Source organism: Sus scrofa, chromosome 17 (genome assembly GCF_054392235.1).
Source record: "Sus scrofa isolate SSC_HxYL_T2T_F1_AM1 chromosome 17, Sscrofa_HxYL_maternal_Yorkshire_Landrace_v2.0, whole genome shotgun sequence".
Lineage (NCBI taxonomy): Eukaryota > Metazoa > Chordata > Mammalia > Artiodactyla > Suidae > Sus > Sus scrofa.
In genome coordinates this window covers 43979083-44000021 of record NC_139399.1, presented here as the reverse complement: position 1 = coordinate 44000021, position 20939 = coordinate 43979083, and the positions used below count along the sequence as shown (strand labels likewise).

Below are 20939 nucleotides of genomic sequence, written 5' to 3'. Positions count from 1 at the left end.
GGGAGCTGCGGAACTTGCGGGGCCCGGCGGACGCCATGGGTCGCCTGCACTGCACGCAGGACCCCGTGCCCGAGGCCGTGGGCGGCGACATGCAGCAGCTGAACCAGCTGGGCGCGCAGGTGGGCCGGCGGGGGCGAGCGGGTGCCGGGGGAGGGGGACGGCGGGTCGCGCCGCGGCCGCCCGCTGCGCCTTAAGGCCACAGGGGGGTGGGGGAGGGGCGAAGGCGAATTGGGATCGGAGGCGAGTCTGGGGGGCCGAGGGAAGCCTAAGGCCAAGCTGAGGCGTCTCGGGGGCATCTTGGGGACCCAGGGATGGGGCTGGGGGATTTCTGGGGGTCCAGGGAACGAGGAGAGTTTGCAGGGTCCCGGAAGAGTGACCGAGGGGAGTCTTGGTGAGGCCTAAGGGAGTTTGGAGAACTGAAGTTACAGACTGAGGGGGTTGGGAGGCGGAGGGAGTTTAGGGGAGCTCTGGTATTTATGGGTCAAGGGAAGGATTGAGATGTTTAGTAGGGAGGCTGGGATGACTTGGGGAGGATCTGCGCATCCTGGGGCGGGGCGCAGAAGGGAACCTGGAGTGGGGGCACTCATCCGGGCAATGGGATGTGGGTGTAGATAATGGCCAGGCCAGAGTGGGACTCTGTGGGCAGGCTCCTCCCCACCCCACCCCCAATTCAGAGAAAGAAACAATGCACGCTGCACAGTGGAGGGTGGGCCCTTGAAGGTAGGGGAGTAGGCTGCAGGTGCCAGCCAGTCAGCCTTGAAGGCTTCCTGCTCCTGTGCGGGTTGGGATTCCCCTTTCATACCACCAAGCAGCCCAGATGAGCAAGTTAAAAATGACACTTCTCACCATCAGTACAAAGGTGCATCTATTGTGCGCACTGGGTTGTAACTTCTCAGGAGGTGGGGCCCCTCTCTTTCATCTCAGCATCTCTACAACTTATTGTTTTCTCATGAAGTAACACTAATTGTGATGCTGGGCATGTTCTGAAGCTGTGGTGTCCCCTAGAAATAAACGGCAAGCCGCAGTTCTGCTTTTACATTTTCTAGTAGCCACATTTAAAAAACTAAAAAGGAACAGGAAATGAATGTAATGTTTTCTTTAATCCACGATGTCAGAATATTATCATTTCAAGATGTAACCCACATAAAAATATCAGTGAGATATTTCACTTTTTGGTACCAAAATTTCTGGTTCTAGTGTGTATTTTACATGTAAGGCGCATCTTAAATTAGAGTAGCCTTTTTGAAATGTTTAATAGCCACATGGGGTTAGCGGCCGCTGTAGTGCACAGCACAGTTTTAAGTGCTTTTATGTGTCTTAAGTCACCGAGTCCTTGCAGCCGCCCTAGGAGTCAGGTACTGTTACCATTAATAAGAAAAAGTGATTCAGGGACATAAACTTTTAATGGTGAGGGAGCCAGGAAGTGATGTAGCCAGAATTCAGGACTGGACACCTGACTTCAGATCCTGGGGTATTAAACACTAGAATAGAGGGATTTTGTTTTTTGTATTTTAATATACATTTTAAAAAAAAGTATAGTTGGTTTACAGTGTTGTGTACAATTTGGAGTAGAGCTTTGTAGATGATCTCCACAACCAGATAGTTTACCTTTTGTTTGTGTATTGGGGTTTTGGCGAAGAATTCCATTTGGAGAATAAAAAGAGATTCTACGGCTGGATTGTATAATCCCTAAATTTAGCTCCAATTTGGTATTCCTGGAAAACTTTAACCTACTTCCTTGACTTACTTTCTTTTTCTTTTTTCTTTCTTTTTTTTCTTTTTTCTTTTTCTTTTTTGGTCTTTTTAGGGCCACATCCAAGGCATATGGAGATTCCCAGGCTAGGGCTCCAATCGAGCTGCAGCTGCTGGCCTACACCACAGCCACAGCAACATGGGATCTGAGCCATGTCTGCAACCTACACCACAGCTCACAACGCCGGATCCTTAACCCACTGAGCGAGGCCAGGGATCAAACCTGCATCCTCATGGATCTTAGACTCATTTCCAGTGAGCCATGACAGGAAATCCCTTGACTTATTTTCTAACCTTGACACACACTCTAAACTTTATACCTTTGTTTTCAGTACAGAAAGCTTTTTCCTGTTGAGCAATTTACCAGAGTCCTTTGGTTCATTTCCTCCCCCCCCCCTTTTCTTAGGTGATCAGACTTCTCTGAATACCCACTCTATTAGCTGAACTTACTTTGAAGTCTGAGGCCTAGGCCGTAAGGAGAAAAAGAGTTGTGTTAATGTTGGCATCATCATTTGTTGCTTATTTGGGGGTATTTATCTGAATGCTTACTCTGCACCAAACAGCCACTAAATCCAGTGAGGTTCATAAAGGCTTGATGAAAGAGGCCTGTTGTACTGGGGAAGTTGCGATCTGCTAGAGTGGGTCAGAAAATGGAGACACTATTTAGTACTAAGTGGATCTACATGTGCTCTCTGATGCCCATAGTCAGTCCTAGGACCTGTAGAACCTTGAGAACAGGGAGAATTAAAAAATAATCATTGTTAGGAGTTCCCTGGTAGCTCTTCAGGTTAAGGATCCACCATCACAGCTGTGGCTCACGTCACTGCTGCGGCTTGGGTTTGATCCGTAGCCTGGTAACTTCCCCATGCCAGAGGCATGGCCACCCCCCTCAAAAAAAATCATTTTTAGAATGGTTGTGAGAGAAGAAACTCAGAAAAATATGAAAAGAAAACAAATGCTCTGTAGTCCTCTCACCCAGCTATAAATGAAAGCAATGCACATAGAAAATTCAGACAGGAGTTCTCATTGTAGTTCAGTGAGCTATGAACCCAGATAGTATCTGTGAGGATGTGGGTTCAATCCCTGGCCTTGCTAAGTGGGTTAAGGATCCTGTGTTGTCGTGAGCTGTGGTGTAGGTTGCAGACGCGGCTCGGATCCTGCGTTGCTGTAGCTCTGGTGTAGGCTGGTGGCTACAGCTCCGATTAGACCCCTAGCCTGGGAGACTCTATATGCCGAGGGAGCGGCCCAAGAAATGGGGGGAAAAAAAATATATATATATAATAAAATACTTATTTCTCTTATCTCCAGAAATCATCATTTTAATAGTTTCTTGTGTATTTTTATAGAAAAAAAAGTCTGCGTCTGCCATCATATATATGGGTATCTTTTATTTTTTATTTATTTTTTTTGTCTTTTTGCTATTTCTTTGGGCCGCTCCCACAGCATATGGAGGTTCCAAGGCTAGGGGTCAAATTGGAGCTGTAGCCTCTGGCCTACGCCAGAGCCACGTCTGCAACCTACACCACAGCTCACGGCAACGCCAGATCCTTAACCCACTGAGCAAGGGCAGGGACCGAACCCGCAACCTCATGGTTCCTAGTCGGATTCGTTAACCACTGCGCCACGACGGGAACTTCTCTTTTAAAAACATTTTTACCCAAAAAGGATTGTCTAATATTCCTTGAAACAGATCTAATTAATATAATCTAGCCAGTCCCTCTTCCTACACACTTAACTTGCCTTTGGTTTTTTGTTGTGTTTGGGTTTACTTTTTGGAACATCTCTGAAGGGTATACTTCTTGTAGTGGAATTAGTAGGTCAAAGGATATGATTATTTAAAGAATTAGTTAGGGGCTGCCAAATTGTGGTCCAGAAAGCTTGCCCCTGCTTATCCTGGCTTGTCTGTTTACTTCTACTTTCACCAACATTATCAGACTTTTTAGTTTTGTAGATAAGTGCAAAAATGGTATCTCCTTGTTTTGCCGACTTGCATTTCTCATCTGGATTGATCTTGAGCATCTTTTCGTATGTTTACATGTAGCTACGATTTTGGTTTCCTGGGCAGTCATGAGCAGGTGAGCATTCCAGGGAGAGACAGCTATGCAGGTAACAGAGGCATAGAGTGGGGAAAGTGTTTGGGGAAGATGTAGTCAACAAATTCTTACCGTGCACTTAGAGTAATTAAGTGCTGTGACCATAAAAAGCTGTAGGAGGAACCTTCTCTGTTAAGACAGGTTTGTGATCCTTATCAAGACTGAGAAGTCTAATCCCCACAGGTCAGGTTCCAAGAGGGATCAGAAGTTAAGAATCTGGGTAGGTCCCTTTCTTGTTGGGAGTGTCAGGATATCTTGGCAGGGCCTCGAAGGATAAGGAGGGATTGGAAAAGTGGAGATAGGGGTGGGGGTTGGCAGCAGCCTACAGACCAGGTGAGCTTGAGGCCCCTCTTGAAGGAGAACTGGAGAGGGAGAGTGCACCACCGAGGCCTGGAAATGGAACACTGTCCCGCCCCATTTTGTAAAAGGCCCTGGGAGGCATAGGAAACACAGCTGGCCGAAGATCTAACAGTTCCAAAAATTTGCAGCAAAAAAAATTTAAATAAATAGAGGAGAACACATTCTCAAACCAGCCTTGACTGTTCTTGTTTTTACTCTTACCAGCAGTTGTGCAAGGCTAATACCCAACATCACAGATTTGCAGAAGGACCCTGGTCAGCATTGGTTTAAGTGTTTCTGTGGAATATCCATGAAGTTTTGAGAAAGCTGATACCTCTATGCCATTGGCTGGTGGGAGTGTAAATCCTTGCAACTTCTTTGCAAGGTGATTTGGCAACATTTTCTCAGAGTTTAAGATGCATTTATCCTAGAGAACAAACTAGTGGTTACCAATAGGAAGAGGGGAAGGGGAGGGGCAAGACGGAGACAGGGGATTAAGAGGTACAAACTGCTGGAGTTCCTGTCATGGCTCTGTGGTAATGAACCCAGCTAGTATCCATGAAGATGCAGGTTCAATCCCTGGCCTTGCTCGGTGGGTTAAAGGATCTGGCATTGCTGTGAGCAGTGGTATAGGTCCCAGATGTGGCTTGGATCCTGCATTGCTGTGACTGTGGCATAGGCCAGCAACTGTAGCTCTGATTTGACCCCTAGCCTGGGGACTTCCATATGCTGTGGGTGCGGCCCTAAAAAGCAAAAAATTACAAAAAAAGATGCAAACTACTATGTGTAAAATAAATAAGCCACAAGAATATGTTCTATAATACAGGGAATATAGCCAATATTTTATAATATCTATAAATAGAATATAACCTTAAAAAATTGTGAATCACTGTTGTACACCTGAAATTTATATAGTATTGTATATCAACTATACCTCATTTTTAAAAATGCATGTATCTTTTGACCTAGGATATAGTTGAAGAATATATCTTATAGACTTACATGTCACAAAGAAATACATGGGAGGATTTTCATCATAGCATTGTTTGTAATAACAGTGCTGCAAAACATACACATATACTCTAATGTTCATTTCTAGGGAGCTAGAATGATGCTAAGTCTTTAACAGTTGAATGTCATGCAGTTGTTAAAAGAACTGGGTAGATTTATATGCTGGCATGATGGGTCTCTAAGACATAACTAAGTGAAAAAAAGGTGAGGTTCAGGGAGCGGGTTCAGTATGGTCTCATTTGTATTTAAAAGAAATTAAATCGGAGTTCCCGTCATGGCTTAGTGGAAATGAATGTGACTAGCATCCATGAGGACACAGGTTCGATCCCTGGCCTTTCTCAGTGAGTTAAGGATCTCGCACCCAAAATCACCCAAAATCTTGCCACACAGAAGTAACTGCTTTTGAAAGCAAGGAAGAGAAAAAGTTCCTATGTTACCATTTGTGAGGGGGAAAATGGGAGAAATTATATATTTGGATTGACTTTTTTTGTGTGTCTTTTTGCCTTTTAGGGCCGCACCTGCGGCATATGGAGGTCCCCAGGCTAGGGATCTAATCAGAATACAGCTGCCAACCTATGCCACAGCCACAGCAATGCCAGATCTGAGCCGCATCTGCTATCTACACCACAGCTCACAGCAACGCCGGATCCTTAACCCTCTGAGCAAGGCCAGGGACTGAACCCATGTCCTCAAGGATGCTAGTCGAATTTGTTAACCGATGAGCCAAAACGGGAACTCCTGAATCGACTTAGGTTTGAATGATAAATATGTCAAAGTATAAACAAAAAGAAAAGTTTGGGGGGCACAGTCTTTAGGGCATTAGCCTGCTGTGGCCCTCCTTTGCCTGGCAAAGCAATACCGCTTTTTTTTTTTTTCCCTTCAGCCCCCCCCCCAAAAAAAAGAAAAATTTAAAAGAAGAAGTAACTACTATGAATGTTCCAGAGATTTTTTTTTTCCTTTTAGGTCTTGTTGGGGAGGAGGTGGGGGGGGTGACCCTTGCAACGTACGTGTGAACATGTGTGCAAACACTCAGTCTCTCAATGTGTGTCTCCCAAGTATCCCAACAAAATATATGAGTTTTTCAGACAATGTAGTTGTACAAATATATCTTTCTTTTTTTGCTTTTTAGGGCTAGACTCGTGGCATATGGAATTTCCCAGGGTAGGTGTCAAATCAGAACTGTAGCTGCCAGCCTACACCACAGCCACATCAAAGCTGGATCTGAGCCATGTCTGTGACCTACACCACAGCTCATGGCAATGCCAGATCCTTAACCCACTGAGGGAGGCCAGGGATCGAACTCACATCCTCATGGATTCTAGTCAGATTCGTTACCGCTGAGCCACAGTGGCAACTCCTAGTTGTACAAATATCTTGACACCCGTAGTGGGTATTGTGACATTTTTTGCTTTTTTTAAAGTTGACTGTTTTGATATACAATTTTATGTTAGTTTCAAGTGTACTGCGTAGTGACTGATGTTTGCTTACCTTGTGAAATAATCACAACCACCGGTCACCATACAAACTTAGTAACAGTATTATTGTCTGTATTCTCTTCATTGTCTTTTTCTTGGCTGCGCCCACAGCATGTGGAAGTTCCTGGGCCAGGGGTCAAACCGACACCATAGCAGTAGCCCAAGCCACAGCAGTGACAAGGAAGGGTCTTTAATCTGCTGAGTCACAGAGGAACTCCAGCCTTATTCTTCATGCTGTGTATTAGATCCCTGTGGCTAATTTATAACTGGAAGTGTGTACCTTTTAATCACCTTAGCCTTTTTCCTACCCTGACCCCTCTCCTCTCTGGCAGCCACCTGTTTGTTCTCTGTATCTATGAGTCTGTTTTTGGTTTGTTTATTTTGTTTTTCAGATTTCATATGTAAGTGAGATCATACAGTATCTGTCTTTCTCTGACTTACTTCACTTCACATAGATCCATCCATGTTGTTGCCAATGGCAAGGATCGTTCTTTCTAGGGCTGAGTGGTATTCCATTGTATGTTTACAGCACATCTTTTTTATCCATTCATCTATCAGTGGACACTTGGGTTGCTTCTGTATCTTGGCTATTGTAAATAATGTTCCCATGAACATTGGTGAGCTTCAATCTTTTCAAATTATGACTGTGTGTCACTTTGTTTTATTTTATTTTATTTATTTTTGTCTTTTTGCCTTTTCTAGGGCCGCTCCCACAGCATATGGAGGTTCCCAGACTAGGGGTCGAATCAGAGCTGTAGCTGCCAGCCTACACCACAGCCACGGCAACTCAGGATCTGAGCCACGTCTGTGACCCACACCACAGCGTACGGCAACGCCAGATCCTTAACCCACTGAGCAAGGCCAGGGATGGAACCCTCAACCCCATGGTTCCCAGTCAGATTCGTTAACCACTGAGCCACGATGGGAACTTGAATGACTGTGTGTCACTTTAACATGATCAAAACAGGTGTCAACACCTGTGTGTTTCTCTTCTTTCTCAAGGGGCTGTAGTTGGGACGTGGGAACACTGACCCAAGAGTTGAGTCTTACTGATGTTCCGTGTTGTTCTCTTCACAGCAGTTCTCAGCCCTGACAGAAGTGCTCTTCCACTTCCTAACTGAGCCCAAAGAGGTAAAGTATCTTGTGAAAGGGGAGTTCCCGAGTGTGTCTGTGGACCTGAGACATCTAGAAAGTGAAAACTTGGTCTGTGCTGTTCCCTCTCTGCAGGTGGAAAGGTTTCTGGCTCAGCTCTCTGAATTTGCCACCACAAATCAGATCAGTCTTGGCCCCCTCAGAAGCATCGTGAAGAGCTTCCTTCTGGTTCCAAATGGTGAGTAGCCTCTCCCAGCAGCTGAGGTCAGAGACATGACTTGAACACTCCCTCAATCCACCGAATTGGCAGGCGTGCTCTGGGCGCCGAGCCAGAGCGTTCGGTGGTGAACCAGACATGGGCGGGCCTCGCAGTCTAGGGCGGGGAGCCAGCTAGACGGAGGGCGAGCAGGTGAGCAGAATAGAGGTGCCCTCAGGGTGCAGTCGCATCCCTGCTTCCGGCCCCAGGCATCTCTGGTCCCCTACCTGGTAGGCGCAGAAACTGAGAGTAAGGATCTAGAACCTGTTATGGCAATTTGATAGTCTCTTGTACTAATTTTTAAAAAGGGGCTTGTGTTTTTGTTTAATGTGGTAAAATATACATAACATACAATTGATCATTTGAACCATGTGGATCTTATATTTTGTGTTTTTTCATTTCCTCTAAGAGTTAATTTTCATTGTATTTTACAAAAATCTCAGCCTATGATGGATAGAAAAATGTATAAGATAGGTCTTTGGCGGCTGATGGTTTGAGAAGCAGGTTTTGCCTTAGAGCCATCAGGCAACAGTTCCTGGCGGGAGGGAGGTGATCACAGAGGCTGCGCCGTGGGGCTCTCCGCTGGAGCTCTGTTCATAAGAAAGAAAAATTAGAAGCAATCAAATTACCCAGCAACTGGAAATGGGTGTCACAAGCCGTGGTCCATTTTTACAGGGGAGTATTAGGGTGGTCAAGAATTCAGTTTGAGGAGTTCCTATCGTGGCTCAGTGGTATCAAACCCGACTAGCACCCATGAGGACACGGGTTTGATCCCTGGCCTCGTTCAGCAGGTTAACAGGATCTGATGTTGCCATGAACTATGGTATAGGTCGCAGACGTGGCTTGGATCTTGCTTTGGTATGGCGTGGGTTGGCAGCTGCAGCTCTGATTTAACCCCTAACCTGGGAACCTCCATATGCCGCGGGTGTGGCCCTAAACACAGACATACACACAGACACACACCCACCCACCCACCCACACACACACACACACAGATGCTGTTGAGGAAAATGTAGTCATATGGAAAACCTTGCACAATGTTCTGTTTGATACTGTCTGCTACAGTCCTTATGTTAAAAAGTATAAAGAGTTAATTGTGGCTCTGTCTGAGTGGTAAGACTGCAGGTTGTTTTAATTGTTCATTTTTAGCTATGTCTTGTCTAAAAAGTTGGTGGAAATAATTTGGCAATTTAATTAAAAGTTAAATTTATTTAAAGAAGGAGGTGATGGAGTTCCCAGTATGGCTCTGCAGGTTAAGAGCCCTATTGCTATCTGTGAGGACTTGGGTTCGATCTGTGGCCTCGCTCAGTGGGTTAAGATCTGGCGTTTCTGTGAGCTTGGTGTCGACTGCAGATGCGGCTCAGATCCTGCATTGCTGTGGCTGTGGTGTAGGCTGGCAGCTGCAGCTCTGATTCGACCCCTAGCCTGGGAACCTCCGTATGCCCCAGGTGGGGGCCCTAAAACAGCATTCCCAGTTTGCACATTTTACAAATCAGTAATAAGATCTTCCCAAGATCTCAGCCCAGTGATTGCATGAAAAGTTCAAAGCTTGGTTTGTTTGTTCCTGCCGGGCCTCGGACCTCAGACCTTCTGATATATCTTAGTGCACATCCTTCACGTGCCCCGTCTCATGCTCCTAAGGTTCAGGGGTGTGAATCAGAACATCCCCCAGGTTTGCAGCTGTGAAATTTTAGGATCCTTGGTTAGTGTGATTCTTGCAATTTTTGCCCTCATGGCAGGATAAAGGCATGAGAACCACAAGGCTGGAAGGGAGCTTACGGTCTTTTCAACACAGGAATAAATGTGCATCGCAAAGTTAGAACTGCAGAGCTCTGGAGAGTCAAAGGGGAACATCTCTCTTTACTCTCATCCAATTCTTGCCTCTAGAAATAATCACACAGTATAATTTTGGCATATTTTTCTGTGCACTGACAGACATACACATATACATTCATGTAGTTTTGTTTTTCATAAATGGTAATAAACCCTAGAATTACCCTGAATCTTGCATTTTTTCATACCTAGTACATGGAGGATCTCTCCACGTCAGCTTCATTCTTCCGGTGACTGCAGTGTACCTTGGACTGAATGTACCTTCTTGTAGTTAGTCCATTTCCCGTTGCTGGACGTTTTAGTTCTGACTCTTCACTCTTAGAAACAATCCCGCTGTGAATGTCCGTAGCATGTCACGTTCCCGGCATACGTGAGCATGCCTGTGGGCTAGGTGCCCGGAGTGCAGAACCAGGAGTCCGCATTCTCGTTGTCTAGCCTGCACCTGTGGGAATGGGGAAACCCGTGAGCTGTTGTGAACACTGATTTTCAGGAGACCTCGATCTCCATCTGTTCCTGCCCTTCTCATCTCTGCTCCCGCCCCATTCCGTCCTGCCAGACTGTGTTAATCCCTCCCAGGCCTTGTGCTCCAGCTCCTATGCCGCCTCTTTCAGAACAGTCTTCTCAAACCAGTGCAATCCACAGTGACCTCCCCTTCCTCTCAGCAACCAGGATGGGTTCTTTTATCTGCAGCTCTCCTTCTGGATCATAATCATCTTGTTTTCTCTTGTTGGTGCTGTTTTATTTGTGTCTCTCTCATGAACCTAACAGAGAGCTAGTTCCTCGAAGTCAGGGACGGAGTCTGTACCACTTTCCTGAGCCGTGGTTACAAGTAAAGCGATGAAATAGAGCAGGATCTTTTAGTACATGCTGGGTGAGTTGAGCTGGATTTGGGAGCTCTTGTGATCCTCCCAGGGGATGTTGGGTGTGTATTCTTCAAGCAGGATTGATTACTACTGTTTGTAGCCCACTGTTTTCTGTAGATGCAGAGACCACCATCCAGAGAGACAGGCTTTGCAGGCTAACTTGGATTTGAGTGTTGGTCATATCACCTAATGTAGCTATTTGACCTTGGGCAAATCAGCCTTTTGGAGTTGCAGTTTCTCATCTGAAAAATGGAGTAATAAGAGTAAGTTTATGCTGTTGGTTTTGGGAATAAATGAGAACATAAAAGTACTTGATACCGTGCTTGCTAAACTTTAGCATTATTTATCGATAGTTCAGTTAGTTTCAGTCCTACACCTGGATATCAGATCTTCAGATTAAACATTCTTTCACCTAATGGAGAGGATCTGAATTCACCTCTTTTTTTAAAAAATGTTTAAAAATTATAGTTCAGGAGTTCCTGTTGTGGCGCAGGGGAAAACGAACCCAACTAGTATCCATGAGGACAAGGGTTCAATCCCTGTCCTTGCTCAGTGGGTCAGGGATCCAATGTTGCCATGAGCTGTGCTGTAGGTTGCAGACGTGGCTTGGATCTGTCGTTACTGTGGCTGTGGTCTAGGCTGGCAGCTGTAGCTCCAATTTGACCCCTAGCCTGGGAACTTCCATATGCCATGGGTATGGCCCTACAAAGCAAAAAAAGAGAAGAAAAAAAAGTCAGTATAGCAAAGTGACTCAGTTATACATATATAAACATTCTTTTTCTCATATCATCCCCAGCATGTTCTGTCCCAAGAGATTAGATACAATTCTCTGTGCTGTACATCAGGACTCCATTTTTTATCCATTCTAAATGTAATAGTTTGCATCTGCTAGGAGTTCCTGTCGAGTCTCAATGGTAATGAACCTGACTAGTATCCATGAGGACGCGGGTTTGATCCCTGGCCTCGCTCAGTGGCTTAAGGATCTGGTGTTGCTTTGAGCTGTGTTGTAGGTTTCAGACATGGCTCAGATCCAGGGTTGCTATTGCTGTGGTGTAGGCCTGCAGCTGTAGCTCTGATTAGACCCCTAGCCTGGGAACCTTCATATTCCACTGGTGCAGCCCTAAAAAGACCGAAAAAAAGTAGTTTGCATCTACTAACCCCAAACTCCCAGTCCACCCCACTCCCTCCCCCATCCCCCTTGGCAACTGTCTGTTCTGTATGTAAGTTCTCTATGTCTGAGTCTGTTTCTGTTTTGCGGACTGGTTCATTTGTGCCACATTTTAGATTCCACGTATAAGTGATATCATATGGTATTTGTCTTCTTCCTGATTTCCTTCACTTAGTATGAGAATCTCTAGTTGTATCCATGTTGCTGCAAATGGCATTGTTTCATTCTTTTTTATGGCTGAGTAGTATTCCAGCCATATGTGTTGTTTGTACCACATCTTCTTAATCCATTCATCTGTCGATGGACACTTAGGTTGTTTCCATGTCTTGGCTATTGTGAATAGTGCTGCAGTGAGCGTAGGGGTGCATGTATCTTTTTGAATGAAAGTTTTGTCTGGATATGTGCCCAGGAGTGAGATTGCTGGATCGTATGGTAGTTCTATGTTTAGTTTTCTGAGGTACCTTCGTACTGTTTTCCATAGTGGTTGTACCAATTTACATTCCCACCAACAGTGTAGGAGGGTTCCCTTTTCTCCATACCCCCTCCAGCTTTTGTTATTTGTAGAGTTATTGATGATGGCCATTCTGTGAAGTCACCTCTTGACTATTTAATGCCCCAAAGCTCTTTAGGCTTTTCAAGTTCTAGAGTCGGTCTCATGTTTGCTATACTTCTCAGAGGCATTCAACAATTTCTGTTTATTTTCCTCTTCTTTTTCTCATGCAGTCTGACTTTTCCCTTCCTGCAATTTCTCTGCTCAAATTCTCCATTTCTTCTAGAGCATCTCCTAAGCATCTGAGATGGTAGCCTGTAAGTCTCTTGGTCTCTTCCTCATGCCTCAGCCTAACGTGCCATCTTCTTTTCAGTCCCAAATGCTGCCATCCCAGAGAGAGTTCTTGGCCCTTCATGCCTTGTTATGGCAGCAGCATCTCCAGCTCTGTTTCCCACTGCAGATTCCAGTTTGTCCTGGCGTACAGCAAGTATAGCTTGGATCCTTGGATCCTGCTGCTCCTCTCAGCTGTTTACTGTGCATAATGGGTTCAGTAGTCCTGAACTTGGCATCCAGGGCCTTCCCCACTCTAGTCTGAAATGCCAGGCCCTCATTCTCTTATCCTTCCTCCCTCATCCTGGTCCTGCTTATACAGTAAGACCTCATTGTAGAAGTGCAGCTTGTGAGAGCTGAAGGGACCTTGAGAACCCTCCAGATTAGTCTTCCTCAAATAGGTGTTTTCATCCAGAAAAGATTTCAGTGACCATACAGGGTCATAAAATACTGTCGTTCCCCCCCCATCCCCCAGCCTTGGAATCTTGGAGATTCACACACATGTTAACACATCTCAGGCTCTGAAAAATCCTGCAATAAAGCAACCTGCTTAACCAGTATCTGTGAAACAGTTAACCATGGCACTCTTCTTTTTGAGGGGAGAGGGGGATGGGGGAGGGCCAGGTAAAAGCTTTGTAATGTAGTCTGATCTTTGTCTTAGAGATAAGGAAACAGCCCTAGAGAGGGGAAATGACTTGCTTAAGATGTTACACTGGAAAAGCTGGTGCTGGAACCTCCCTTGATTAGCCCAATGCCTGTGGGGTTTTTGATGTTTTTCTTTTACTCTTTCTCTTTTTTTGGCCACCCACAGCATATGGAGTTCCCAGGCCAGGGATCAGATCCAAGCTGCAGTTGCAACCTATACCACAGCTGTGGCAGTGCTGGATCCTTTAACTGTGCCGGGCCAAGGATTAAACCTGTGTCCTGGTGCTGCACAGATGCCGCCAATCCCTTTGTTCCACAATGGGAACTCCATTATGTAATTCTTTTTTTTTCTTTTTATGCTGCACCTGCAATATATGGAAGTTCCTGGGCTATGGGTCAAACTGGAGCTGCTGCTGGGGCCTACACCACAGCCACAACACCACCAGATCCAAGCTGCACATGTGACCTACTCTGCGACTTTCGGCAATGCCAGATCCTTAACCCATTGAGCCATGCCAGGGATCAGTCCTCAGGGAGACTATGCTGGGTCCTTAGACCACTGAGCCACAATGGGAACTCCCATTATTTTAATTCTTAAAAAGAACCTGACTTAGCAACCTTTTTTTGGGTAAGATTTTCATTTTTTTCTGTTACAGTTGATTTACCGTATTCTGTCAGTTTCTGTGATACAGCAAAGTGACCCAGTCATACATACATATATATATATATATCCTTTTTCTCACATTATCCTCCATCATGTTCCATCGCTGGTGACTAGATATAGCTCCCTCTGCTACACTGCAGGATCCCATTGCTTATCCACTCCAAATGCAATAGTTTGCATTTAGCCTTTATCAACCTGTGGCCAGATTGTTTCATCTGTGTCCCACCTACTTCTCATTGCTCGCCAAACTGGATTATTTTAAAACAAATCTCAGACATCATATCATTTCATTCCTAAATTCCTAGTTATGTATCCCTAAAAGATAAAGGACTTTTCCCTCCTTATCAAACCACCATGCAGTTATCATATCTAAAATTAAAATATGCAGTCAGTGTTCAAATGTCCCCATTGTCGCATACATTTTGTTTGTAAGCATTGTTCTCATCAGGATCCAGATAGGGCCCCCACCTTGTATTTGGTTACGAGGTGGCCTGTGTATGCCTGTCACTATGGCTCCCTCATGGCTATGAGACCTTGAGCCAAGTCACTTAACCACTCTGAGAATCCATTTCTTTGGGAATAAAACAGCCAGTACTAGTAGCTCATACATCGTTACGAAAATGGAGAAAGATAGTAAATGTAAAGCACTTGCCTGAATAAGAAGTGGTGGCCACACTGCTGCTATATGGTTATCATTGTCATTATGAATTGTCTCCTAGAAAAGATTACAGAGAACTTCACAGCAGGGCCATAGTTTAAGCCTGGTTTTACTTGAATACTTAACAAGGGATCTGGCCCTACTGGGTACTCAGTAACTGGTTGTTTTTTAAGGAAAAGTGGTAACTCCCCTTTGCTGCTCCTAAAAGAGTCTGGCTGGCTGGGCAGGAAAAGGAATAATGAGCCTTGGACAGTAGTCACAAATGGTATTTAATCAAGTGTTGAACCAAGTTCCCCAGGGTTCCTGACCTCACCTTGCTCTATTACTTTTTTCTAAGGTACTTTTCAATAATGCGCTATATATGGCTTCTCTATTTACTTTATCATTATGGTCTTTTTTTTCTCCCAAAAGAATATGAGCTTTAGGACAGAGACTGTTGTTTGTTTGGTTCATTGATGATTTCCAGCGCCCAGCTCAGTGCTGGCACCTAGTAGGTGCACAGTAAATCCAGGTACGGTGACCATGACCTCTCTTTCCCCGTGAAACGTGCAGAGGAAGATGCAGCTGGTCAGCCTTCAGGATCAGTAATCAATGACTGGGGCTCCGTGTGCTCTCCCTCTGCTTCCTCCTTCAGGGGTCTTCACCAGGGCTTATTTCTGTTCCTTGGGCTTCCCCTCTTACACTGAACAAGCTTACATAGATTCGGCTGCAAGAACAGTGTTTGGTAACTTTCCAACTGCTTCCTGAAACCCTTAGCCTCACATACACTTCAATCTTGCCACCCATGTTGTTTGATGGCAATGGGGTTTGCCTAAGGCAACTGTACCAGTGAAAATTGGAGCTCAGGGGCTTTATAAACCATCCAGATGGTTATCTGGGTTTAAAGGACATTTTCAAATTTCCTCTAGTGACATATTCTGGTGACGTCAGCCCTAGAGTTCACATTGTTTCCTCTCTGACACAGGGTCAAGGCTGCAGGCCTGTCTTCTGCTTAAGATGGAGGAATCACTGAAGGAAAAAGATGAAATATATATATATTTCTTTTTTTAAAAATGGTTTTATTTTAGAAATTTATTTATTTATTATTTTTTTGTCTTTTTGCCATTTCTTGGACCGCTCCTGCGGCATATGGAAGTTCCCAGGCTAGGGGTCTAATTGGAGCTGTAGCCACCGGCCTACGCCAGAGCCACAGCAACGCGGGATCCGAGCTGCGTCTGCAACCCACACCACAGCTCACAGTAATGCCGGATCCTTAACCCACTGAGCAAGGCCAGGGATCGAACCCACAACCTCATGGTTCCTAGTTGGATTCGTTAACCATTGAGCCACAACGGGAACTCCTGAAATATATATATATTTCTAAAGTGTGTTCCTACCTGCCCTAGGTATTGAGGTAACATCAGGATGGAGAGCTTGCCGTCTGGCCTCTGCAGCTTGGTAGCCTTTGCTCTCAGTCACTGTGGAGGCATTGCCTGGTACTGCCTCACCAACACCATCTCAGAATGACCTGGAGTAGAAAGAGCCTGGCCTTTGGGACTCTCTGGCCTGTAAGCCACTTTCTCTGCCATTTGCTGCCTGTTGTGGCCCTGGACAACTCATTTAACCTTTTTTTTTTTTCCTTAAAGGGGGATTTTTTTTTTTTTTTTCCAGACCACAGCATGCAGAAGTTCCCGGGCCAGGGATCGAATCCACACCATAGCAGCCACCCAAGCCACAGCAGTGGCTGTGCCAGATCCTTAACCTGCTGAGTCACAAGAGGATTCCAGCATTTTTTAAATTAAATTACAGAAAATTACAAGAAAGGAAACAAAAATGCCTTAATTTTACAGCCTTCACATTTAAAAAAAAAAAAAAAAACCCTTGGAGTTCCTGTCGTGACTCTGTGGTTAACAAATCCGTCTAGGAACCATGAGGTTGCGAATTCCATCCCTGGCCTAGCTCAGTGGGTTAAGGATCTGGCATTGCCACGAGCTTGGTGTCGGTTGCAGATGCGGCTCGGATCTGGCGTTGCTGTGGTGTAGGCCGACAGCTATAACTCTGATTAGACTCCTAGCCTGGGAACCTCCATATGCCAAGGGCGTGGCACTAAAAAGACCAAAAAAACAAAACCAAACCTACATGAAGCTAGAAAATTTTTTTTTTTTTTTTTTTTTTTTTTGCTTTTTAGGGCGGCACCTGCAGCATATGAAGTTCCCAGGCTGGGGGCTGAATCGCAGCTGTAGCTGCTGGCTTACACGACAGGCACAGCAACTTGGGATCCAAGCCTCCTGTGCAACCTACACCACAGCTTACGGCAACAGCGGATCCTTAACCCACTGAGCAAGGCCAGGGATCGAACCCGCAACCTCATGGTTCCTAGTCGGATTCATTTCTGCTGCACCACAACAGTAACTCCAAGTTGGAAAACTTTTAAATGACACAAAGAAAAAAAAGCCCTACTTGCCCCCCACCCCCCCACACCGCCAAAAGGCCCTACCTTTTCCCCAAAGGTATCCATTGTGAAGTTTTTTTGGTTTTTGTTTTTTTGCTGCAGCATGCAGTGGCTTGATATGGGATCTCAGTTCCCAGACCAAGAATCGAACCCAAGCCTCAGTGGTGAAAGCCTGAATGAATACTAGCCACTAGACCATCAGGGAACTCCCTACTCTAAAGTTTTTTGTGATTGTGTTCAGAAAAACTTTCCTTACATCAGAGTTCCTGCTGTGGCGCAGCAGGCTCGGCGGCATCTTGGGAATGCTGGGATGCAGATTTGATCCCAGGCCAGGCACAATGGATTAAGGATCTGGCATTGCTGCAGCTGTGGTTTAGGTCGTAACTACTGCTCAGATCTGATCCCTGGCCTGGGAACTCCATATGCTGCAGGGTGGCCAAAAGGAAAAAATAAATAAAAATAAAACAACAACAACAAAATCTGTCTACTTAGCTATAAGATAAGGATATAATTAAAGCTATGAAGAAGGATCAGCAGTATACCCTTCTTTATGCAAAAGGGATTACACTGTGCAGACTGTTCTTACCTTTCCTTTACTTCTTTTAATTACGTTTTGCAAATTGGGACATTGAGAGCTACCTTATTCTTTTTAAAGGTTGCACATTCCACTGTATGGATTCTTTCATTCAGCATGTGTTTATTGAGTGTCAACCAATAACAGTTGGGCCAGGCACTTTTTTAGGAGCTTGGCGCACAGCAGTGGGCAAAACAGACCAAATCCTTGTTCTCATCAAACATTCTAGTGGGGAAATTGACAATAAATATGTAACATAAAGTTGGGTAGTTAAAAATGCAATGCAGAAAATACGACAGTACAGGGTACAAGTGAAGCGTGGACGGGGATCCTTTCAGAGGAGGTTAGAGTCAAGCAGATTCCTGAATGAAGTGAGGGAGTGAGCAGCCAAGGATTTGAGGACCCGTGTTCCCAGCAGAGGGACCTGCAAAGGCAAATGCCTGGAGGTAGGAACCTGCCTGGCAGAGATAGAGAGGGAGCGCACATTGGGTTCCAAGAGAGAGAAAGAGCATTGGATTCTAAGAAGGCCAGATTCTGCAGGGCATTCTGAGAGCTCTGGATTTTACCGTGAATGACACAGGAGCCTTTAGAGGGTTTTGAGCAGAGGAGAGCCATGGTCTGACTTAAGTTTTAACAAAATCACCTTGGCGCCCAAGCTGCTGTGTGAATGCATCCATACCAGCACACTGTTCCTGACTTTTCATCTCTCCTGCCCACATTGTTGAAGAGCTTAGTACGTAGACCTCAGTGTGTTTGGGAGGCCTGACTGTAGGGTGACTTCTTAGCAGTGCAGTTGTTGACTATGAATTTGCCATATCCTCTCCCCCCAAAGCTGGGTGGAGAAGTGGTTGCCTGCCTACCTATTTCTTTTTTCTTTTGTCTTTTTAGGGCCGCACCCACAACATACGCAAGTTCCTAGGCTAGGGGGTTGAATTGGAGCAACACCAGATACTTAACCCACTAAGCAAGGCCAGGGATTGAATCCGTATTCTCATGGATAGTAGTTGGGTTCATTACTGCTGAGCCGCAATGGGAACTCCTCTCCCCCAGAGCTGAATCTTTCTGATCTTTAGTTTCCTAGTAAGTTAAAAGTTACATTATGGGAGTTCCTGTTGTGCCTTAGCAGGTTAAGAACCAGACTTTGTGTACATGAGGATCCCTGCCCTCACTCAGTGATTTAAGGATCAGCATAACTGCAAGCTGTGGCATAGGTTGCTGATGCTGCTCATATCAGGCATTGCTGTGGCTGTAGTGTAGGCCTCAGCTGCAGCTCCATTTTGACCCCTAGCCTGGGAACTTACATATGCCGCAAGTACGGCTGTAAAAAAAAAAAAAAAAAAGATTACCATATGGCATAACATTGTAAATAAACTATACTCTAATAAAAAAATTTAAAAATAAGTTATAATGATAATTGCTGCTTCAGAGATTTGGGGATCATCCGACAGAATATTGGAAGTGAACTTCATATAAACTGAGAAGCAGCATGTGGTAGCCAGGAGTTTACTTAATTGGCTGGGAAGTAGCCCCTTCTTTGGAAGGCTTTTATAGCCAAGGTTTCCTGGGGTCTTGCCTTTTTTATTTCCCTGTGGCTTCCTCGCTCAGTCTGATTTTGGAGATAAAAGATTTCCTCCCTTTGTTGACCTGGTTTATTTTTCAGGAGACAGCAGCCTTTAGGCTTGTTTTTCTGGACGGCCCTGGGGGTGGGGGCTCGGGTTTTAGGGCATTACTTCAGGGCTCTCCCTGGATGGTGGTGGATGTCCTCTTATTCTTTGATTAGTCATCTTCTGGAAGACTAAGAAGTTGAAAATTTTAAAGCGTTTCCCAAATTGTTACCCGGTTAAACTTTGAGAAGCCCAGATTGCTGGCAGCACTTTGTTTTCAGGAATCAAGGAGCCTCAAGGAGAACAAAGCGGCCCCCATGGGGCGGGGGATGAGGGGTGGGGGTGTGCCTAGGGCTTCCGAGAGGAGGAGAGGAGGGCTCGACGTCCCCTCTGCTAGTGACTTGGGAAATGTAGAGGCCAGACCGCTTAGTTTGGTTTGGTTTGCTTCCTGAGGGCTGATTTTCTAAGGGCGCTGTCCAGTATGTCAACGAGAACGGCCTGTAAGCTGCACTGACCAGTTCTGTGGCCACTGGGCCCATGTGGCTATTGAGCACTTGAAACAGCTAGTGCAACTGAGGCTCAGAATATTAAATGTTATTTAATTTTCATTTACTGAAAGTTAGAGGAATTCCCACTGTGGCACAGTGGGTTACTGATCCAACTCGTCTCTGTGAAGGCATCAGTTTGGTCCCCAGCCCGGTGCAGTGCGTTTAGGATCCAGTGTTGCCTGCTGCAGTTGTGGGTAGGTCACAGCTCCAGTTTGGATTCCATCCCTCCCATAGGAGCTTTCATATGCTGCGGGGGTTGGGCAGTGGAGGCGGCCAAAAAGAAAACAAAGAAAAGAAAAAAGAAAAATTAGGTAACATGCGTGTTTAGTGATTACAGATCAAGGCTGTTGCCCCTGTGCCCCGCCTGACCTTGAGCTCCCCCGCTTGGCTCCAGGAGTCTGTGGCCTTATTTCCTCAGATGAGGTGCCCCCATCCACAAGTCCATACAGTCTTTTCTTCTGTCTCTGATTCCCTCCATGCTCCCTGGAGGGGCCAGCACTTGGGTGGCACGAAAAGCCGCTGCCTTGCTGTCCCTCGTCTCAGATACTCCCTCCTCCTCCGCTGGCCGGAGATTGTCCAGAGCAAGCGGAGTCTCCATGTGTTCCTCTTGTCATCTCTGTTGTGCCCATTAAATACTTGCTGCCAACTGGTTGATTGATTTGCCCTTTGTGACTGATTTCTCCCGTCTCCCAGGTGCCTTGAAGAAGAGTCTCACGGCTGAGCAGGTCCGGGCTGATTTCCTAACTCTGGGTAGGTCACCACCCAAGGTCGCTCAGAGTGACAGCCCTGCAGCTCTTCATCATGCTCATGTCTCCTTCTGTTCTCTTCTAGGTCTTAGTGAGGAGAAAGCCACTTACTTTTCTGAAAAGGTATCATGATTCCTCTTAATCAAGGTTAAGATCACTTGCTTTTATTTCACGGAAAGAAACAAATGGAAAACGCCAACTAAGGAAAACCCGTCAGTCATTGTGTATCATTTCCTCAACTTTATGTTGTTCATTTGGTTTCATGCAAATGATACAGTGCAGCTCTTAACCCTCACTGTTTAGCGTATCTCTAATTTTTTCTCTCTGATTTGACTGAATATAAATGTCATACAGTGTTTGTTCCAAC

At 45.4% G+C, this 20939-nt stretch overlaps 1 protein-coding gene and 1 long non-coding RNA gene across 14 annotated transcripts in view; both read left to right on the top strand.

Moving 5' to 3' along the window:
- The first annotated feature begins 2 nt into the window (after window positions 1–2).
- Window positions 3–20939, top strand: part of COMMD7 (COMM domain containing 7) — a 71583-nt gene continuing 50646 nt past the window's right edge. For 6 of the 13 annotated variants that reach the window (XM_085003546.1, XM_085003547.1, XM_085003541.1 and 3 more), the window contains exons 1-5: window positions 3–119; window positions 7748–7801; window positions 7898–8000; window positions 20520–20576; window positions 20658–20695. In XM_085003546.1, coding sequence (XP_084859672.1) covers window positions 36–119; window positions 7748–7801; window positions 7898–8000; window positions 20520–20576; window positions 20658–20695 — 336 coding nt within the window. In that variant the 5' untranslated portion in view covers window positions 3–35. The remainder of the gene's footprint in view (window positions 120–7747; window positions 7802–7897; window positions 8001–20519; window positions 20577–20657; window positions 20696–20939) is intronic. The other 7 variants (XM_085003548.1, XM_085003544.1, XM_085003542.1 and 4 more) reach the window with 3 other exon arrangements.
- LOC146395260 (uncharacterized) lies at window positions 16274–20133 on the top strand. The gene is made up of 2 exons (XR_014832168.1): window positions 16274–16543; window positions 17029–20133. It is a non-coding gene; the product is annotated as an uncharacterized LOC146395260 (long non-coding RNA).